At 58.7% G+C, this 17321-nt stretch overlaps 1 protein-coding gene across 1 annotated transcript in view; it reads left to right on the plus strand.

Moving 5' to 3' along the window:
• Window positions 1–15890, plus strand: part of RUNX3 (RUNX family transcription factor 3) — a 30244-nt gene extending 14354 nt beyond the window's left edge. The window contains exons 4-5 of the mRNA XM_082342210.1: window positions 7300–7458; window positions 12252–15890. Of these exons, the coding sequence (XP_082198336.1) occupies window positions 7300–7458; window positions 12252–12796 (704 nt within the window). The 3' untranslated portion in view covers window positions 12797–15890. The remainder of the gene's footprint in view (window positions 1–7299; window positions 7459–12251) is intronic.
• Window positions 15891–17321: the final 1431 nt, after the last annotated feature.

A 17321-nucleotide genomic window follows, 5' to 3' on the forward strand; every position in this document is an offset into this window, starting at 1 on the left:
TGTAGCTGCAAGGGCAGGACGCAGGTTCTCCATGCTGCCTGAGGCCAGGGGGCGGGGGCGGTTCTGACATCTTGCCTGGGGGCCCTTTCTTCCCCAAAGTGTACATGGGATGATTTCAACAAATATTTTTCTGTGTCAGGCACTATTCTAGAAGCTAGGGACACTGCAGTGAACCCAAAAGATGGGCTCTGGCCCCCTTGGGTCTCACACACTAGGGGTGGGGAGAAATGGTAAACCATGCTGTTGTCACCATGGCCCACAAGGCGCAACCTGATCTGTGCCCATTACCCCTTGCCTTCCTCTCTGACACCCTTCTCCTCACTTACCCAACTCTGGCCACCTTGGCCTCCTGACCAGTCTTCAAACTGGGCAGCTTCACACTTCTGCCTCAGGGCCTTTGCACTGCCGTTCCCTCTACCTGGGGCACGCCTCCCCCAGCAACCCCAGACGTGTGGCTCGTGTGGGCTTCCCACCTTGAAGTCTTTACTCACACTTCTCAGTGAGTCCTCCCCTGACCACGCTGTTTTAATCAAACACACAGGCATCCCCCTCTTGCCCTTACACTTCCCGGCTTTCATTTTACTTATCACCTCCTAAGATGCTATATAGTTCACTCATTTATTTCACGTATTTTTCATCTCCCCTGACTACTATATATGCTCCATGGGGTGGGGGTTCTTTGCTTTGCCAGACACTGATGTAGACCCTGGAACACAGACGTGAGCACTTAGTAGGTGCTCAGTAAATATTTGTTGAATGAATAAACAAGGTAAACAGATGATTAGCTAGTTTAATTTTAGGTAGTGAGAAGTCCTGCAAAGAAAATCTAAGCTGGGGGTGGGGGGGAGCGGTGGAGAGTGCAGGGCTGGGACCCACAGCAGGAGGGGGACAGGGGAGGCCTCCTGAAGAGGTGACATTTGAGCAGAGGCCTGAAGGAGGTGAGCAGCCAGCCACTGGGGCTGCTGGGGGCGGGAGACGACGAGGGCAGGAAAAGTGACCCTGAGCCTGCAACTTTAGGACTGTGGCTGTCATAAAGTTGCCACAGGTCTGTCCTCAGCTCCAGGTGGGATTGGAGGGATGCCCGGCTTGAGGAGAGGTGACTGCTCCCGGCCTCTGGCTCCCAGGACCCCCCGCCCCCAGGGGGAGTGCACCCAGCAGGAGGGAAGGGGTTAACCTCGGGCCTCCCCGGTTCCCCTAATCAACCCCAGGCCACTGGAAGCCCCAGTTGTGCCCCTGGGAGAGCTGCTGGCCCCCCACCCGCCTGGTTCCTTGCCTAGCCACCAACTGGCTTTCATCTGCTCACAGGGGGCCGATTCACCACAGACCACCTGGGGCTCAGCCCTCGCCTGCGACTCTGCTCGGCTGTTAGGAGCCGGGTGTAAATCTCCTGACAGGCCGCAGAGCCGGCCTTGGGCCCGGGTGCCCCACCCCACGGCTGGACAGACAGTGGCTGCTGTGTATGGGATGTGGCCGCACCAGGGCCAGGCCGGGCAGCCGAGGAGGTGGCCGAGTGGCTTCAGATGGGAGAAGGGCCCCATGGCTGGGACCCACATTGTTGCCTGCAGACCATGCTGCTCCTGGGGCCCCGCCCAGCTCTGCTTCTCCCCGCTCCCTGCTCCCGTTGGCCTCCTGCCCCCCTCACCCCACCGCAGCAGGACACTGAGCTGGCCTCCTGCCAGTCGGGCCTCACTGCCAAGGAACCCAGCTCCGCTCTCTTGGAGGTCTTGGGAAGTCAAGACCTTAGCAGCTGAGCTCCATGCACCATGCTGACCAGTCCAGGTTTGACCTTGACCACGTGCCTCCACTTTCCCATCTGTAAAATGGTTGTGATGATAGCGGCCTCTCAGAGGGTCGTGGCCCTTGTAGACGACACGCGTGGCCTGCCTGGCACAGTGCTTGGCACGTCGTAGATGTCTGCTCAAGCGGTTGCCACTCTCATCACGGGGGCTTGTGTCGGGCCAGTGTGAAGGCAAGGGCATGGCCCTGATGGCCCCTGGGTTTCCCCCTGAAGCACCAGGTACCTGGCAGGTGTGGGGACCCGGTGCTGGCCCAGTGCTGAGAGATGCCCCGGGAATGGAAGGAAGGGAGCCCCACCTGGAATCCAGCCTTCATCCTCGGGCTCCTGCCGCTGGACCCCGGGTGAGTCACCCGCCTGGCTGGGCCCCAGTATTCCTCCCCCAACTTTGATCCTTCTCACACACCTGCGAGGCTGGGCCCTCCCACTGTCCAGATCCATTGAGGAGGGGTTGTGAACCCAGAGTGCCTTCCTTGAGTGCCAAGGCCAGGTGGGCTGTTTAATTCTCCCGGCCTGTCCACACCCTCAGGAGTTAGAGTGTGAGCTCCACTTCACAGGTGACACAACTGTGGCCCAGTGGGTAAGAGCTGCCTGGGCCAGGCCTGGGCCACTGGGCCCTGGAGGGTCATAAATGAGGATCGGAGCACTCATCAAGGTGACGTCGGAGGGGCTGTCAGTGAGTTGAGCCCAGGTGCTGCAGGCAGACGGGCAGCCCCAGCGAGGTCCAGAGGGCCAAAGTGGGGCCGTCCCCAGGCAGTCCCCCTCCTCTGCACAAAGTGCTCTACTTTGAAACACTTGGGGCCTGTCCTCCAGCTCATCCTCAACTCAGGGGTTAGACACTATGATAACCACTTGACAGGTGTGGAAACTGAGGCCCAGAGGAGCAGGGGGACTTGGTGGGTGAGAGCAGGGTGTGATTAGAGGGTTGGACTCTCAGCGCTGAGCCTCAGAGCAGGGCAGGGCCCCTGGTGGAGTCCACTGAGACCCCCTCATCTTCCTCTTTCCAGGCCTGTCCTCCTGCATCTGCTCCAGGCCCTGGGCCTGGGCCTGGGCCGGGCCCTAACACCCATTGTTTGGAGCCCCTGACTTTCCAAACCCAGGCTCCTTTCCTACAAGATGGGCTCCGGGAAGACAAGGTGGCCAGGTGCCTCTATGTGACCTCGAGCATGTCCCTGACCTTCACTGAGCCTCAGTTTTCTCACCTGTGAACTAGGGACAGTGGTAGACCCCCTCCTGGGGATAAGGCAGGTGAAACAAGGCAGAGCATGTCAACTGCTTAGACAGTGGAGTGGAGGAAGCACTGAGTAAGTGTCAGCCGCTGTTTTTCTTTCCGTTCCTGCTAGCTACTGCTCTTAGCCTGCAGAGGCGCTGGGAGAAGGGGGCTTCCTGGAAGAGGCAGGGAATAAATACTAGAGAAACCCTGGGAGCAGGAGAAGCAACAGGAGGTGGTGATGGGAGGGCCCGGGAGCAAGCAGCCCTGCCTCCCTTCCTTCCGGGGGCCTCATCCTGGCCAGTCGCTGAGTCTTGCAGTCTTACGTCAGGGACTTTCAAAGCTAGAGGGGCCTCAGTGAGCAGTGTGTGCAGATGGGAAACTGAGTCCCAGCGTGAAAGGGCTGGGCCCCTGGTGACCTAGTGAGCTCCCCAGGGCTCCCCACCCCGCTCTCACTGTGGGCAGCCGAATGAAAGAGGTCTATTCTGAAGGCACATCTTCTTTCCTCGGGCACAGGGAGTTCCGTTCCGCTCCCAGTGTGAAGGCCCAGGCCCCGTGGCTCTGAGACTCTCTGGCGCCCTGGCCACGTGGAGCCACCTCAGCTCCCCTTTGCCCCTCCTGGGCCGTGGCTCCGGCCTTCCACAGCAACAAGAAAGCAGTTCCCTAAGTGCTGTTAAAACTCCTCCTCCAGGAAGTCTGCCCTACATGAAGGCAGAACAGCATGTGATGGAGCGTGCGCTCTGGGACCACATTACCTGATTTATATCCCAGACCAACTGCTTAGTGTAGGGCTCATCTTGAAGCCTCTGTGGCCCCATCTGTACAATGGGACCAAAAGGGAAGTGTCAGGAGAAAGAGCACTGGACTTGGAGTCTGGGTCTGGGTGCCGACGCCAGCTCCGCTGTCCTGGCTTTGTGTACCGGACAGGACTTACCATCCTGGCCTCCGTGTCCTGGTCTCCATGTGGGGATGATGATCCTGCGTCCCTTGGCACGGGCTGGGGTAGAAGTGACCGTGCAGATGGTGGGGCCCCAGGTGGGTGGAGAGCGTCCGGTCACCTTGTTTGGCCGGCACCATGCCCTGCGAGGGCACCATGATGCAGACACCGTGGCTTGGGGTAGGTGGGGGAAAGGGGTGAGGCTACCAGGCGGCAGAGCCCATCCTCAGACCCAGGCTGGCTGCGAACCCCTCCCTCCTTCCACTGGCCCACAGGAGTATCTCTAGACGCTTAGTGCACAGTGTGACTCAGAAACGGGACTTTATTAGTCAGTGGCGATAACAACAAGGCCTGAGGTTTTGCACCAGCTTTCGTGTAACCCCACTGGCTCACTTCAAGCTTGTGGTTGACTAAGACACCCAGATCCTTTGCACCTGAGCTGCTGTCAGGTCAATCTGCGGTCTCCAGATCTATCCAGCCGGCTTCCTGCCTGTTGAGACTGTTCTGACTTCATTCATGCCCCAGCTCATCCACATTGCCTTGCCATTTTCAGTGGCCTCAGCAGCAAGGGCAACAACATTTCCTCCAAGGCCGATCAGGACTGAGGCCAAGCCCTCCGGCACTTCCCTAGAGACCACGTCCTGAGGGGTATCCATTAGCCAGTCCTCGATGGCTAAGGTTAGACAACCAACCAGCAAATGAAATCCCAAACTTGGAGGATGCAAACTGGCAGCCCCTGAACAGGACATGTTCTACAAAGTGGTTGAGTTATTTTGTTGTTGTTTTCAGTATTTGAATTAATTGCCAACATATAAAATATGGGAGGTTTCACATAAAAGCAGGTTTATGGCTTCTGGTAAACTGGAAGCTCTGGCGACACTGGGTCCACCCCCATCAGGGTACCAGTCAGCTGGACGGGATGGCAACTGCCCCTTCTACAAGGCCCACCCTCTCCAGTCTGCCCCAGGCCCTACCCATCCCATGTGCCTCATTTATGTGACTTGCCCAGCCCCCATAGTCATCTAACTTAGTGGCCCCAGCTCCAGCCAAACTAACCCCAGCCCACGTTTTTCCTGTTGCCAAGGGTCCTGGGAGGTAGCAGTGGGGGGCCGGGGTGGGAGCCAGGTGGTTTCATTTTGGCTGCTGAGTGTCCCATGGGCTCGGGCCTGGGGCCTCCTCGGAGGAGAAAGTGGGTCCCTGGTTCTTGGTGACTTGCTGAGCCCATTGAGGCTCCCAGGACAACCTGTTCCATTTCTAAGGGCTCTCAGATGCCTATTTGAGCTTGTGACAGGGGTGTGTAGCGAGACTAGGGGCCTGTGGGTACCAGAATCCATTGCATCCCCCTTTTGAAAATCAGAAATCAGGCCCATTCTGAAGCCTCCACCTCCGTCCCCTCACTCCCAATGGCAGTGAAGAGTCATCTCACACTTTCCAGGCCCCTAGGATGCCATTTTCCAAGCCTCAGCAAGCATGGTGAGGAGTTTTGTTTTACCTCCCACTACCTCTCTCTCCTTCTTTCGCTGTCAATCTAGAAAATTCCTCGTGTCACTGAAGACCCCAGGACTCAGGCAAGCCCTCCCCTCTCCCTCAGCCCCTCCCCACACTTCTTTTCCAAGGATCCCAAGTCTAAGACATCCTCCCTCTTTCCTCACTGTGTGACCTCGGGCAAGCCTCTTCACCTCTCTGAACTGCAGTTCTCTTGTCTGTAAAAAGAGGACCAGGCCCACCTGTCTGCCTGGCCTCCTCCCTCAGGGTCGGGTGGAGCCAAACGGGCCAACTTCGGCTGACAGGCTGATCAGGAGAGCCCAGGAATGTCCGGTCCTCTCAGTGAGGAGTCCTCTGCCCTTGGGAAATTCCCCGACACAAGGAGGGGTGTGAACAGAGAGATTCCTGGGAGTCCTGCATGCAGGGGGATAACTTGGAAGCGAGCTAAGTGTCCATCTGAGAGGAACGGCTGAGGAGACTGCGGCCTCCAGGGGATGTGCCGAGCAGGAACGAGGGACACCCACAGGCTTAGTGAGCCCGCCCCGCCCCCACTTGTTGCTCCTCAGTGTGCCCCAGGGTGGGCTCCCGAGGTTGTTTCTCTGGGGCTGGGTGACTCTCTCCATCTGTCAGATGAGGAAACTGAGGTGGGCCCCCAGGTGTGCTACTGAAAGAGCAAGTTAGAGAATGATACAGCCAGGCTGAGAGCATTCAAGAAAGTTCTGTGAGAAACTTGCTCTGTGTTTTGCATGCACGTGAAACCAAAAAAAGGCTGAAAAGAAAGACCTCCAAATTGATCACGTGGGGATTTCTGGGCAGGGATTTAGGGTGGGTCAGAGGAGCCATTAGCCTTACCTGTAATGCTTTTATTTTTGTAGCTATTCATATGTTGCTTGTGAAATGTAAAATGAGTAATTGAAAAAGTGGTGTGTGTGTGTATGTGTGTGTGTGTGTGTGTGTGTGTGTGTGTGTGTGTGTGAGAGAGAGAGAGAGAGAGAGAGAGAGAGAGAGGTGGTGGTCCCTGCAAGCCTGATGTCATTCAAGAAGCCTTGAGGGTGGCCTCGGCTGGCTGCTTAAAGGCAGGGGCATGGCCATCTTGACCCTGCCAGCTCCTCCAGGGTCTCGGAGACGAGGCTGGGGTCCTTCCTGTGTGGGCCGTGGCAGAGGGATACTGGGAAATGCTGGCAGTTTCTCCAAGTGCGATGCCCAAGCCAGGTGCACTGGTCCCGTGTCCCCAGCTTCGGGACAGAGATGGGAGTCCAGCCCCTCACACAGCGCCCCACTCCATTTCCGCCCATCGTGGTGAATTTCCCCTCCTGAGACCCAGAGGGGAGAAGGCGTGTGCTGCGGGTCCCAGGGTAGCTCTGGGCTGGAGGAGCCAGCATTCCCATTCCGGGGCCATCTCCCATGCCTCTTGCAGATGTGAATGGCGGGCAGGATGGATGCTGGGGGGCAGACAGCGGCAGCATCCCTGGGTTCTCGCCCTGCCTCCCATGGGAGCCTGCTTAAGCCCCTTTCCCGTGCCTGTTGCCTCAGATTCCCCTTCTGCCAAAAAGCGTAACGTAGAGGTGTAGGTCGCAGGCTTTGATTTGAACCCTGAGTTCAGATCTTGACTCCACAACTTACTGGCTCTGTGGCCTGGAACCTCTTTGAGCCTCACCTATGGCATAAGAAGGTAGGAGTGAGATGATGGCAGCCCCAGGACAGCACGTACTGACCATTCTCTGTTCAGAAGAGACATCGGTAGTGGCCTATGGGTTCTCCGTGCGGAGGCCTAAGGTTAGACCTCAGGGAGAACTTCCCAGCAGAGCAAGGCATTTCTGCCCCCCTGAGACTCTCGGGGACCAGCTTCTCATGGGCTCCCGTGCTCTGCAGGGCATCGACAGAAGCTGGAGGACCAGACCAAGGCGTTCCCCGACCGCTTCGGGGACCTGGAGCGCCTGCGCATGCGGGTGACGCCGAGCACGCCCAGCCCCCGAGGCTCGCTCAGCACCACCAGCCACTTCAGCAGCCAGGCCCAGACCCCCATCCAAGGTACGGCACAGGGAGGTGGGGGCTGCGGTGGGAGAAGGGGGCGGGGGCCTGGAAGTGGTCTCTCTGCTCCAGAACAAAAGCTCATGCCAGGGTCGTTGGCTGCACCACCCTGGTGTTTGTTATAAAGGAGCACCAGTGCTCCTACACGGCCCTGGGCTCAGCCCTTCCTTCATTCATTCAGCAAACATTTATTGCCACTCGCCCTGTGCCGTCGTGGTGCCTGGCCCCAGGGATGAGTAGACAGGCACAGTCCCTGCCCTCCAGGAGCTCCCCGTCCCCTGCGGGAAATGGGTATTAGTCCCCCAGTGCAGCCGTTAAAGTTGGGCAGGACTCGCCCAAGGAGCCTGAGACAGACACATGTCTGCCAAGGACACCACGGCCCCCCAGGCCTCAGCTTCCTCATCTGAAAGCGGGGTGGTGGTGGATGCCTCTGCCTGGGCCTCGGGTGACATTCAAATGACGTTACTGCACTCCAACTTCGTCACGAACTGTGACGTGACTTTGTCCCTGGAGAGAGACAGAGCACCTCCTGAGAAAGGTCCCCACCTGGCCCAGAGACTCTTCCCAAACAGGAAGGAGGAGGGAGGCCTCTGGGCGGAGGCCCAGGATGGAGTCTTTACGCCTTGGCCGGATGGACACGGCAGGCACGTGTGAGCCTAAGTTTCGGGCAGGCCGTCCAGGTGTACAGGGCCTGGCACATAGCAGGTGCTCAGTAGGTGGTCAAATGGTGAATATCTACTCTGCTCTCTAGGTTCTCTCGGCCAGTGGGTTGGGGTGCAGGAGGCTGAGTGCACAGCTGACCCTCAGGCCAGGCAGGGACGGACAGTGCTCGTCACCAGTGCTGGACGCGGCCGGGAGGGCTGGCTGCTGCTGTCATGCACCGTGGGTGTCTGTTCTTTCTTGGTCCTCCAGGCCCTAGTTAGAACCCATTTGGCAGAGGAGTGAATTGAGGCTTAAGAGGTTAAGGGCCACTCTTGGGTCACACAGCACATCAATGACCAGGTTCAAAGTGTCCACAGCACCTGCCCCCAGGAACTTCCTGTACTTCTGAGGGCAGAAGCAAGGGAGTCCCTACTGGGTCTCTCTATTAAGGGAGGCCCTGCCCCCAGCCCTGGCCATGTGTGCCAGGCACAATGCCATGGCAGGGGGACTTGATGCAGCCCCCTGGTGTGAAGAGACGGTACCTCCCTTCTGGCCTGGGAAGCTGGGCCTTGGCCCTGCTGAGCCCCCAAGGTGGGGAGAGGCACCAGGTCCAGGCTTTTAGCCACGGGCTGTCGAGCTTGAGACACTCAGCAACTCTTGAGCCAGGGGGGCTGCAGGGTGGAGGGGTCTGAGCTCAAGAGACAGCAAGAGGTCCTCTGGGCTCATGCCCACCCCTGCCCAGAAGCTGTCCGTGCTCCCGTTCCCGGCAGGCCAGCCTTTGTGCAGGTACAGTGGTCTAACACTCCAGGCCTTTCCCTGACATGGGCAGAGCTGGGGCCCAGCCAGGGGGCCCTGGAACCCAGCAGGTGGGGGCTAACAGTGGCGTCCTGTCCAGCAGCTCCCGTGGAAGGAGAACCCACCTCTCTTTCCACTTGTGTGGACATGGCTTGGGAATCAGCACCTGCCGGAGCCTGAGGCAGGCCTACCCACCCTCTGTCCAGCCCCAGAGGGCCAGGCCTAGCCCAGCAGCAGGCAGAGCCCCTGCCGCCCCCGAGGCTGGGAGGAGAGGAGGTCGGGCCTGTGTGGGATAGTGGCTGACCCAGTCCTTCCCCTTCTGCTGTATCCTGAGGCAGGGTGCTCGCTAGCCACCCACAGCATTGGACTTCAGGCAGCCGCTGTGGCCCTTCACACCAGCCAGGCCTCCCCGTCCTCAGGCCTGTCCCCTTTGGAGTGAGAGGAAGGGCTTTTGACAACCAAGACCAAGGAAGGAACATGAACTTTGCAGTCAGGTGGACCTGGCTAGGAATTCGGGCTCTGCCAGGCACTGGCTGTGTGATCTTAGGCAAGTCACTTCACCTCTCTGAGCCTCAGTTTTCTCATCTGTAAAGTGGGAAGAAGGAGGTATCTGTCACGGGGGTGTTGGCAGGGCCAGGCTTGGGGAGTCCCTCTCACTGGCCCTCCCCTTCTGGTGGGACAAGCCTCTACTTTCAGACTCCATCCTGGGGGGTCCCCCTCAGGATACCCCACCACCACTTCTCTTGGTTCCTGTTAATAGCTTTGACCCCCCAGCTTTGGTGACTGGCAAGCAGTGCCGAGGCCCCAACCCCTCCGTACCCCAGCCCCCAGCCCCCCGGCTGTGGCCGCCCACAATGGGGGCTTCTCACAGCTCAAAGGCCTCATTCAGCCACCACACAGCAGCTGGGGCAATTTGGAGAAGAAAATAAACATTTCCTTCCAGTGTTGGGATTGGCTGCTCGACAGCGGCCTGGCCAGCTCGGGTTTCTTGGGGCTACTGGGCTGGAGGGGGCGGGGCTGGGGGCAGGAGCTGATGGGGTGCTGAGGGCAGATGCTCCCCCCACCCTGGGAGGGAGGCAGGAGAGGACAGTGGCAGGGCTGGGCAGGCCTGCCCACAGCCCACAAGACCCCCGAGGGCCACACGCACCCAGGCCCACCTGGCACAGCCTTGTTTCCCGGGCTGCAGCCCTGCCATCGCATCCTGGGCTCCCTGTTTGGGCTCCCTTTGTTTTGAAAAAGGGGTTCCTGTCAGGCGGCAGCGCTCGCTTCCCCGGGCTCAGAGCAAGGTGTTAGCCTCATGCTTGGCTGTGCTTGGGGTGCCAGGCCCTGCCAACAAGGCTCCTCCCCTGGGGTTCAGAGATGAGGGCAGGGGCCAGGCTCCTCTGACCCCCTAGGCTTCAGGGCAACACCGACCAGCCAAGAGATCTGTTAGGGAGGGTCCAGATGCGCCAGAAGGCCCCCGTCTCCTGGACCCTAGCCCCCACATCTCCCCACCTGGAGCCCGGAGCCTCATCCCGTATCATCCACATCCGGGACCAGAGCCTGCTGCTGAGGAGAACACCCCCCCAGCTGAGCTGGGAAGACCTCAAAGTCCAGAGAAGTTACAGGTCTTATCTGAGGTCGCACAGCACCTCAAGCAGATCTGGGGAAGTGAGGCCTGAGGGCACCTGCAGCTCTAGCCTCAGCCACGCCTCAGGCACGGCAGGCAGTGCACACCTGGAGCTGGCCAGGGGCAGAGGCTGGGCTCCTCCTGAGCCGTCTCTGGCCCCTGGTCTTTGGTGGACAGAGGCCTTGGGGACAGACAGACTTTAGTCTGCTGCTGAGGGCTCATCCACCTCCCCACTGCTGCCCAGAGTCACCCCTTTGGCCAGGGTACAAGGAAGGCCCAGGGTCAGGGGCTCATCTTTGCAGGGCCCTGAATGAGCCGGTTGTCCTGAGTGCCCAGGACAGGAGGTGTCACAGCTGCAGTGGCAGCACAAACCCTCATCAGGCCCCTGCTCTGTGCTCAGTAGGCACTTTACATGTATTAACTAATTTAATCCCTAAGAACTGTTATTGTCTCCATTTTTCATGTGGGACAACTTGATGCACAGAGAGGTTTAGTGACTTGCCCAAGGACACACAGCTAGTAAGTGTTAGAACTAAGATAAGTATCCAACCTCAGAGACCACACAGTTAACCTTCAGTCTGTGCTGCCTTAAAGATGGGACAGTTACCCTTCAGGCACGTGTCAGAACTCAAGACTGAGAGCCCTAGGATTCTGTGTAGGTCCAATGTGCTGTGTGACACTTAGGCAAGTGCCTCACCCTCTCTGAGTCTCAGTCTTCCTACCAAGGGGTTTAGACTCAATCCTGAAGCCCCTTTGAGTGTTGAGGTTTGGGGGGTCTGTGATTACAAAAGTACGGGGCAGAGGCTGGGATACTTTTGTCTTGGAGCCAACTCCTGGGGGAGCCAGGGTGGGGCCTGGGCTGGACACTGGGTCTCTCTGTGACAAGGGCAGGGTCCAGGCCACCAAGCCCCTCTGGCTGCTGTCTGTCTCACTTTGCTGTGGAGGCGGGTGAGGGTGGCATCTGATCCCTGTCTGGCCACCAGTCAGCTCCAGCTTGCAGGGCTGCCCTGGAGACACAGGCCCAGGCTGAGGCCGGGGCGGGGGGGCGGGGATGGACAGAGCTGCCGTGGACCCAGCTCCCACAGCACAGGCGGAAGCTCCCGTAAGCTAACTGAGCCCCACCTGGGCAGGAGAGGTGCAGGCGCACGCGCACATACACCCCAGCGGGAGCAGAAAGCAGAGGCCTCGTGATGAGTTCCAGTCCTTTCTGTGCAGCATCAGGAGAATCCATCTTTCTCTCTCTGCCTGGTTCCTCGTCTGCGAGAGCAGGGCCTGACTCCCAATCTCACAGGACCGTTGGAGACCCTCTTTACCGAGAGCGAGAGAGGGAGGGCGAACCTGCCGGGCCAGGCTGTTGGGCGGCCTGTGCTGGCTCCGCCCTTGGCTCCCCACGCACCCACAGCCCAGCGGGGAGCCCACCTACCCCCTCGACAGGCCTCTGCATGGCTAGGCTGGGAAGAGGATGCCGGGAGGAGAGAAAAGCCCTCCCCCTGCTCTGCCTGCTCCGGCAGCGCCCGGGGCCACCTGCAGCCCAGACCCCTGCTCGCACCTGCTTCCCAGGTGGGGCTGGGTTGGGAATCAGCAGGCTGCAGCCCCCGAGCAGCTCAGGGCGGTCGGAGCAGAGCCACATGTAGCACCAGGGATCCCCCTAGATGGGCCTGTAAACCAGAGCCCGAGGTCATTCGTGAAGAAAGGCCGCCGGGGTGGTGTCGGGCAGTGACTGACCATCCTCCTTGCTGTCCCCCAGGCGCCTCCGACCTGAACCCTTTCTCCGACCCCCGCCAGTTTGACCGCTCCTTCGCAGCGCTGCCGACCCTCCCGGAGAGCCGCTTCCCCGACCCCCGGATGCATTACCCAGGGGCCATGTCGGCCGCCTTCCCCTACAGTGCCACCCCCTCGGGCACGAGCATCAGCAGCCTCGGCGTGGCCAGCATGCCGGCCACCGGCCGCTTCCACCACACCTACCTCCCACCGCCCTACCCGGGGGCCCCGCAGAACCAGAGCGGGCCCTTCCAGGCCAACCCTTCCCCCTACCACCTCTACTACGGCGCTTCCTCCGGCTCTTACCAGTTCTCCATGGTGGCCGGCAGCAGCAGCGCTGGCGACCGCTCGCCCACCCGCATGCTGGCCTCCTGCCCCAGCAGCGCCGCCTCTGTCGCCACCGGCAACCTCATGAACCCCAGCCTGGGTGGCCAGAGCGACGGCGTGGAGGCCGATGGCAGCCACAGCAACTCGCCTACCGCCCTGAGCACGCCCGGCCGCATGGACGAGGCCGTGTGGCGGCCCTACTGACCGCCCGGGTCCAAGTGGACTGCTCCCGCTGGTGGCGGGGAGCCCAGGAACCTTCCAGACAAGTGGCGGGCCCAGCTCCAAGGCTCAGGGCACTCATGGGACTTAACGCTTCACGGCAGCTGTGGGCCCAGGGGCCATGGTCCTGGGGCCCAGAGCTGGTGGCTGGCTCTGAAAGCATCTGGTCCAGCCACGTCTTTGTACAGAGGGGTCAGGACCTCCCCCAGGACCCCGCCCCCAGCCCAGATCCTACTCATCTCATCCCACGTCCCTGTGGGAGAAGTAGCCTCCTCCTGCCACCTCCCCTGGAATGACCTGGCTGTCCCCAGCTATGCCCACTGCTGTCATGGGGCCCAGGCCTCCTGGGACAGAGACCATCTCTGTTCTAGAGCGAGGCGGCATTTGCCCACATGGTTTGGCCTCTTATCCTCGGGACCCTAGAAAGACCTCCCCACCCTTACCTTCCTCAGAGACCCCGCATCCTGTGGGCCCAGCCCTCTCTCTGCATTTACACAAGTTGAGTCACAACTGGAAGGTCCCCCAGCCCTGAGAGGGGCTCGCTTATGGTTTGGATGGGGAAGGAACCCCTCCAGAGGCCCCAGGGAATCGCTAGCAGAGATGGAATGAGGATACCCCCAGGCCCGCCCCCCAGCTCTGCTTCCCTACAACTCCTGGCAGCTAAGGGCCCGACCCCATCCCAGCTGTCCGTGGGTCCCAGGCCCCAGAGCAGACTGGCCTGCGGTAGCAGGCCCCTAAAACCGGGGAAGACACCTGCGGACAGGTTCTCCATGCACTTTACCAGTCCGAGGCATTCGCCCTCTGTTCTCTCAGTGGGGGCTGGGAAGGGTCCCTTTCCCCCTAGGCTGGTCTCAAAATTGCCATTTTTGGAGAGAGCACCAGGACCAGACAGGTCCTAGCAGAGAGCCTTGGGGTAAGGGGTCATGGGGTCAGATGTCAGCATCCCTGGCCCACCTAGGTCCAGCCAAGCTGTGCACAGCCAAGCTGTGCCCCGGACCCGCAGCCTCGTGGGAAGGCCCAGCCAAACCTTCCAATCTCTGACACACAACTCTCCGTCTTTAACCAGTCTGCTCCCAAAGCAGTCTTGAACAAAAAACCAGTTTTTAAAGCTGATTTTAGAGAAAGAAGTTTGTCAAACATTTTCAGTCATGCGATCTCTTACAGGAAAAGGCCCCATGATAGTGAACGATATCCCTCCCCCTCTGAGAGTGTGGAATTGTTAGGATCCCTAAACCTCCTCAAGAGGTTGCAGTCCTTCAGCAGCATCCCACCAGCTTGCGCCAAAGGCCAACCTGGTGCAGAACAAAGGGAGCGCTGGTGAGATGCTGGAATCTCAAGTCTGTGGCTCTCGGGCATTTGTCCGAGAGGACGTGTGGGTGTCCCGGTAGAGGTGGGAGGGATGTGGGGGAGCACGGTGGTGGCTGCGTGATGGCAGAACACAAGAGCTGTGAAGGGCTTGGCAGCCTCAGCTCAGCCCCTGCTGTGCTCACAGGGGAAGTATTACAGTTTACAAATGGGAAAGCAGGCCTTGCCCAAGGGTTTAAGCATGTCCGAGTTTTTTTCGTTCTAGAAAGGCATAAAAAACCCATGTCTGAATTTGTTAGTTCTCGAAAGGCGTAAGTGGAAAAGGACAAAACTCTTATAAGCATTGGGCAGCATGTGGCTTTTAGCCATTGTTTCAGCCCCATCCTCCGTGGATGTGGAAATCTCCCCTACAAAATGCTCCTTAGCGGTTGTCTCTGTAATAGCACGTGGCCTGCCTGCCACCGCACCCTGTAACAACCGCCAGATAAGCACATGAGATACACGCTCAGACAGGGTAGGAGGTCCTTCTGGTGATCTTATTCAAACCCCTCTTGCTACAGCTTCTCTTGTCCTGCCCTCACTGGAAAAAGCAGTCCCCTGCTTTTATCTCTTCAAAATAGCTGCTGGGGGGATCCTGCTGACTCCCTTCAGCTGGGGGAGGTGGGGGTATCTCTCCACCCCTTCTCAGGAAGCAGCTACAAATCCATTGCCCTCGTGTCTCCTCCTCTCCTCTTTGGTTGTAGACTGGCCCCAGGCCCCAGTGGGAGGCACCCTTGGGTTCCCAGTGCCCAGCACTTTGTAGCCCCTCCCCAGATTACTACCCCTTCCTGACATCCAAGCCCCCGTGGGGGCAGGGACAGGAAATAAATCGACCCCCTCCCCGCAACTCCCTGACTCAAAGTGATGGCAGCCGTGCTGAGTCTTTTTTAAGGCCCATAGTGGGTACAGACAGCTTGGGTCCTTATTTACAAGGCTGCTTTGAAGTTGTACTAGGCAAACACACTGATTTAGAAAGCACAAGGAAACGAAGGGGTTTGGGCACCATATTACTGTAAGCCTCTTGGTGGTGGGTACGGATACGTTGTGACATATTGTCATGCTGAGGAGTTAATACCTGCTATACTCATATCTTCCGTAAAACCGACCCAGGGCTGGGAAGAAGCTGGAGAGGGATGGAAACTGCTTTGCACTATAATTTGCTTGGTGTGTTTGTTTTTAATGCACAACTTCCGTGTACAGTAAACTGTCTTCTATACTATTTAACAGTAAAATGAAATTTTGACTGATTTGTTACAATAATATAACTCTGAGATGTGTTGAAGGATCTCAATGCCAGACTTCTAGAGCTGTATGCGTGGGGGGTGGGAGAGGATGGGAGTCCTCCCACCATGGCCAGGGAGGAATGGGGCAGGGCCTGGGGACAGGAGCAGGACTGACCCCACTGCTTTGGAGATCCCCAGCGCCTTGGCCTCCGTGCATCCGGCTCCATCTGGAAGGGCCCCAGAGACCACCCTGGGTGAGTGCAGCTGGTGAGGCCTCTCCCATGTGTGGCTGGAACCCCAGAGGAATATCAGGTCTTCAAGGTGCCACCATCCCTTCTCCCTTCGCAGGTGGCCCATGACTTTTCACAAGTCAACAGAACAGGCAGAGCATCTGTTCCAGCTCGCCCCCAGGCTCTGAGTTGGGAAGGGGGCATAGGCAGGTGGACCGTGAAGCAGCCTTGGTGAGAGCCCATCTCTGGGAACTGTTCGCTGCAATACTGATAAGTTAGCAGCAATCAGAACTGCAAAGCGATCAGCTACGTCAAAGAGGTGCAAAGAGGGGGTGTAATCTGGCCCCACAGCTCCGTGGAGGAGTTTGTGGCTGATGGTGAGGGCGGCGGGTGTGAGGGTGTGGGGACTTGGCTTGACAGCCTCCCCAAGCCTGCCAGCAAGGAGGCCTGGCCCACCGTGCCTGTCCAGCTGGGGCTTGGGGAGGGGAAATTTCATAAAACACCTTATTTTTGAGTGAAAATACTTCAAAAGCTAATCCCAAGACTTTGCCCTGTTCAGTTAGGTTGGTCTGCCTGAAACCCAACACCCGACAGGAAGTTCCCCTTTCCCCAGCCTAAACCCTGATCCCCGCCCCTCTGCGCTGAAGCACCCCTTCTGCCCCAGGGCCAGAAGAGTCTTCTCTGAGCAGGGTCCCAGCCAGAGCTGCAGAACTACTCTGTGGGTGTGCTCTGAGTGCCGTCTGCCCGGATGAGCAGGAATAGTCCTGAAGCAGCATCTATAATTCAACACTCTGCTTCCGTAATGTGTGTTTATTTGGGGGCCCTTTGTAGGGAATGATGGAGGTTATGAGGGAGCCACAGTTCAAGCTCCTCCCCGCTGGCCACACTTTGGTGCCACAGCTGATACAAGAGGAGGTGTGGCCTCCAGAGCCCCTGACTCAAGCTCCATCACCTTACCCCTAGCAAGCACAGACCAGCCCACCTAGGTTCCCAAAGGGAAACTGAGGCCCAGCGAAGTCCAGGACTTGCCTGAGGTCACACAGGCTGCTGGGGGAAGAGCTGCAGTAACCATATCAGCCTGCAGGTGGCAGCAGGTGGGGAGCGTGAACATGCCCCTCCAGAGAAGGGGGAAAAGGGACTTGCCTCAGTTATGGCTGGAATTCAGGTTAGGTGTTGGAAGGAACATCCTGACCTCAGGGGGTTCATCCCAGAAGGGCCTGGAAAAAATCTTGATATGGAGGAAGGGTTTCCTTTCCTTCTTTAGCTATGTGCCTGTGGGAGGTCCCTGTCCTTCTCTGAGCCTCCCTTTTTATTCAGATATTACACAAGCACCTACTGTATGCCAGGTATGTAGTAGAAGTATCATATGCCAGGTATGTAGTATCAAGTCCCATGATCCCCAAAGGCCCTGCTTTGGGACAGGGGTTTACTCGGCTTGAAGGAAAGGTTGACATCCCTGGCCCAGCATCCCCAGCCTGCTGGAGCCCAGGCCCGAGCCCCCCACCTCCTGCACCTCCCGTCAAGGGTAAGGGGGCCATTTTGTTCCAGAGTCTGGGAGCCCCTGGACTCTAGAATTCCATTTTGAGGCTCGAGGAGCTGGTCCAGTTTGGGCAGTGCCTACGGGTTCACCAGCCGTGTCAGGCCACAGCCTGTGTCCGGCCTGGCCAGAGGCTGAGAGAGGTGGTCCAGGCCTTGGGACTCCCAGGGGTGGTC

Source organism: Balaenoptera borealis (genome assembly GCF_965194805.1).
Source record: "Balaenoptera borealis genome assembly, chromosome: 1".
Taxonomy (NCBI): domain Eukaryota; kingdom Metazoa; phylum Chordata; class Mammalia; order Artiodactyla; family Balaenopteridae; genus Balaenoptera; species Balaenoptera borealis.